The sequence below is a fragment of the Aptenodytes forsteri genome, unplaced genomic scaffold, assembly GCF_000699145.1.
Source record: "Aptenodytes forsteri isolate BGI_AS27 unplaced genomic scaffold, ASM69914v1 Scaffold120, whole genome shotgun sequence".
NCBI classification, from domain to species: Eukaryota; Metazoa; Chordata; class Aves; order Sphenisciformes; family Spheniscidae; genus Aptenodytes; species Aptenodytes forsteri.
Genome location: NW_008795938.1, coordinates 4,065,595 through 4,065,796, shown reverse-complemented (window position 1 = coordinate 4,065,796; position 202 = coordinate 4,065,595). Strand labels below are relative to the sequence as shown.

The 202-nt window shown below is 73.8% G+C and overlaps 1 protein-coding gene across 1 annotated transcript in view; it reads left to right on the top strand.

Moving 5' to 3' along the window:
* Positions 1-21: 21 nt before the first annotated feature.
* The window catches only part of APH1A (aph-1 homolog A, gamma-secretase subunit), a 5,302-nt gene continuing 5,121 nt past the window's right edge, over positions 22-202 (top strand). Inside the window, exon 1 of the mRNA XM_009285201.2 lies at positions 22-184. Within this exon, the coding sequence (XP_009283476.1) occupies positions 72-184 (113 nt within the window). The 5' untranslated portion in view covers positions 22-71. The remainder of the gene's footprint in view (positions 185-202) is intronic.

Genomic DNA, 202 nt, shown 5'->3' with positions numbered 1-202 from the left:
CGCGCGGCCGGCCCGGTCCGGTCCGAGCTTCCGGGTCCCGTCCCCGGTCCCGCGTCCCGCGTTCCGCCGCCATGACGCTCTCCGTCTTCTTCGGGTGCACCTTCATCGCCTTCGGGCCGGCGCTCGGCCTCTTCCTCTTCACCATCGCCCGCGACCCGCTCCGCATCATCATCCTCATCGCCGGGTCAGTCCCGCGCCCGCC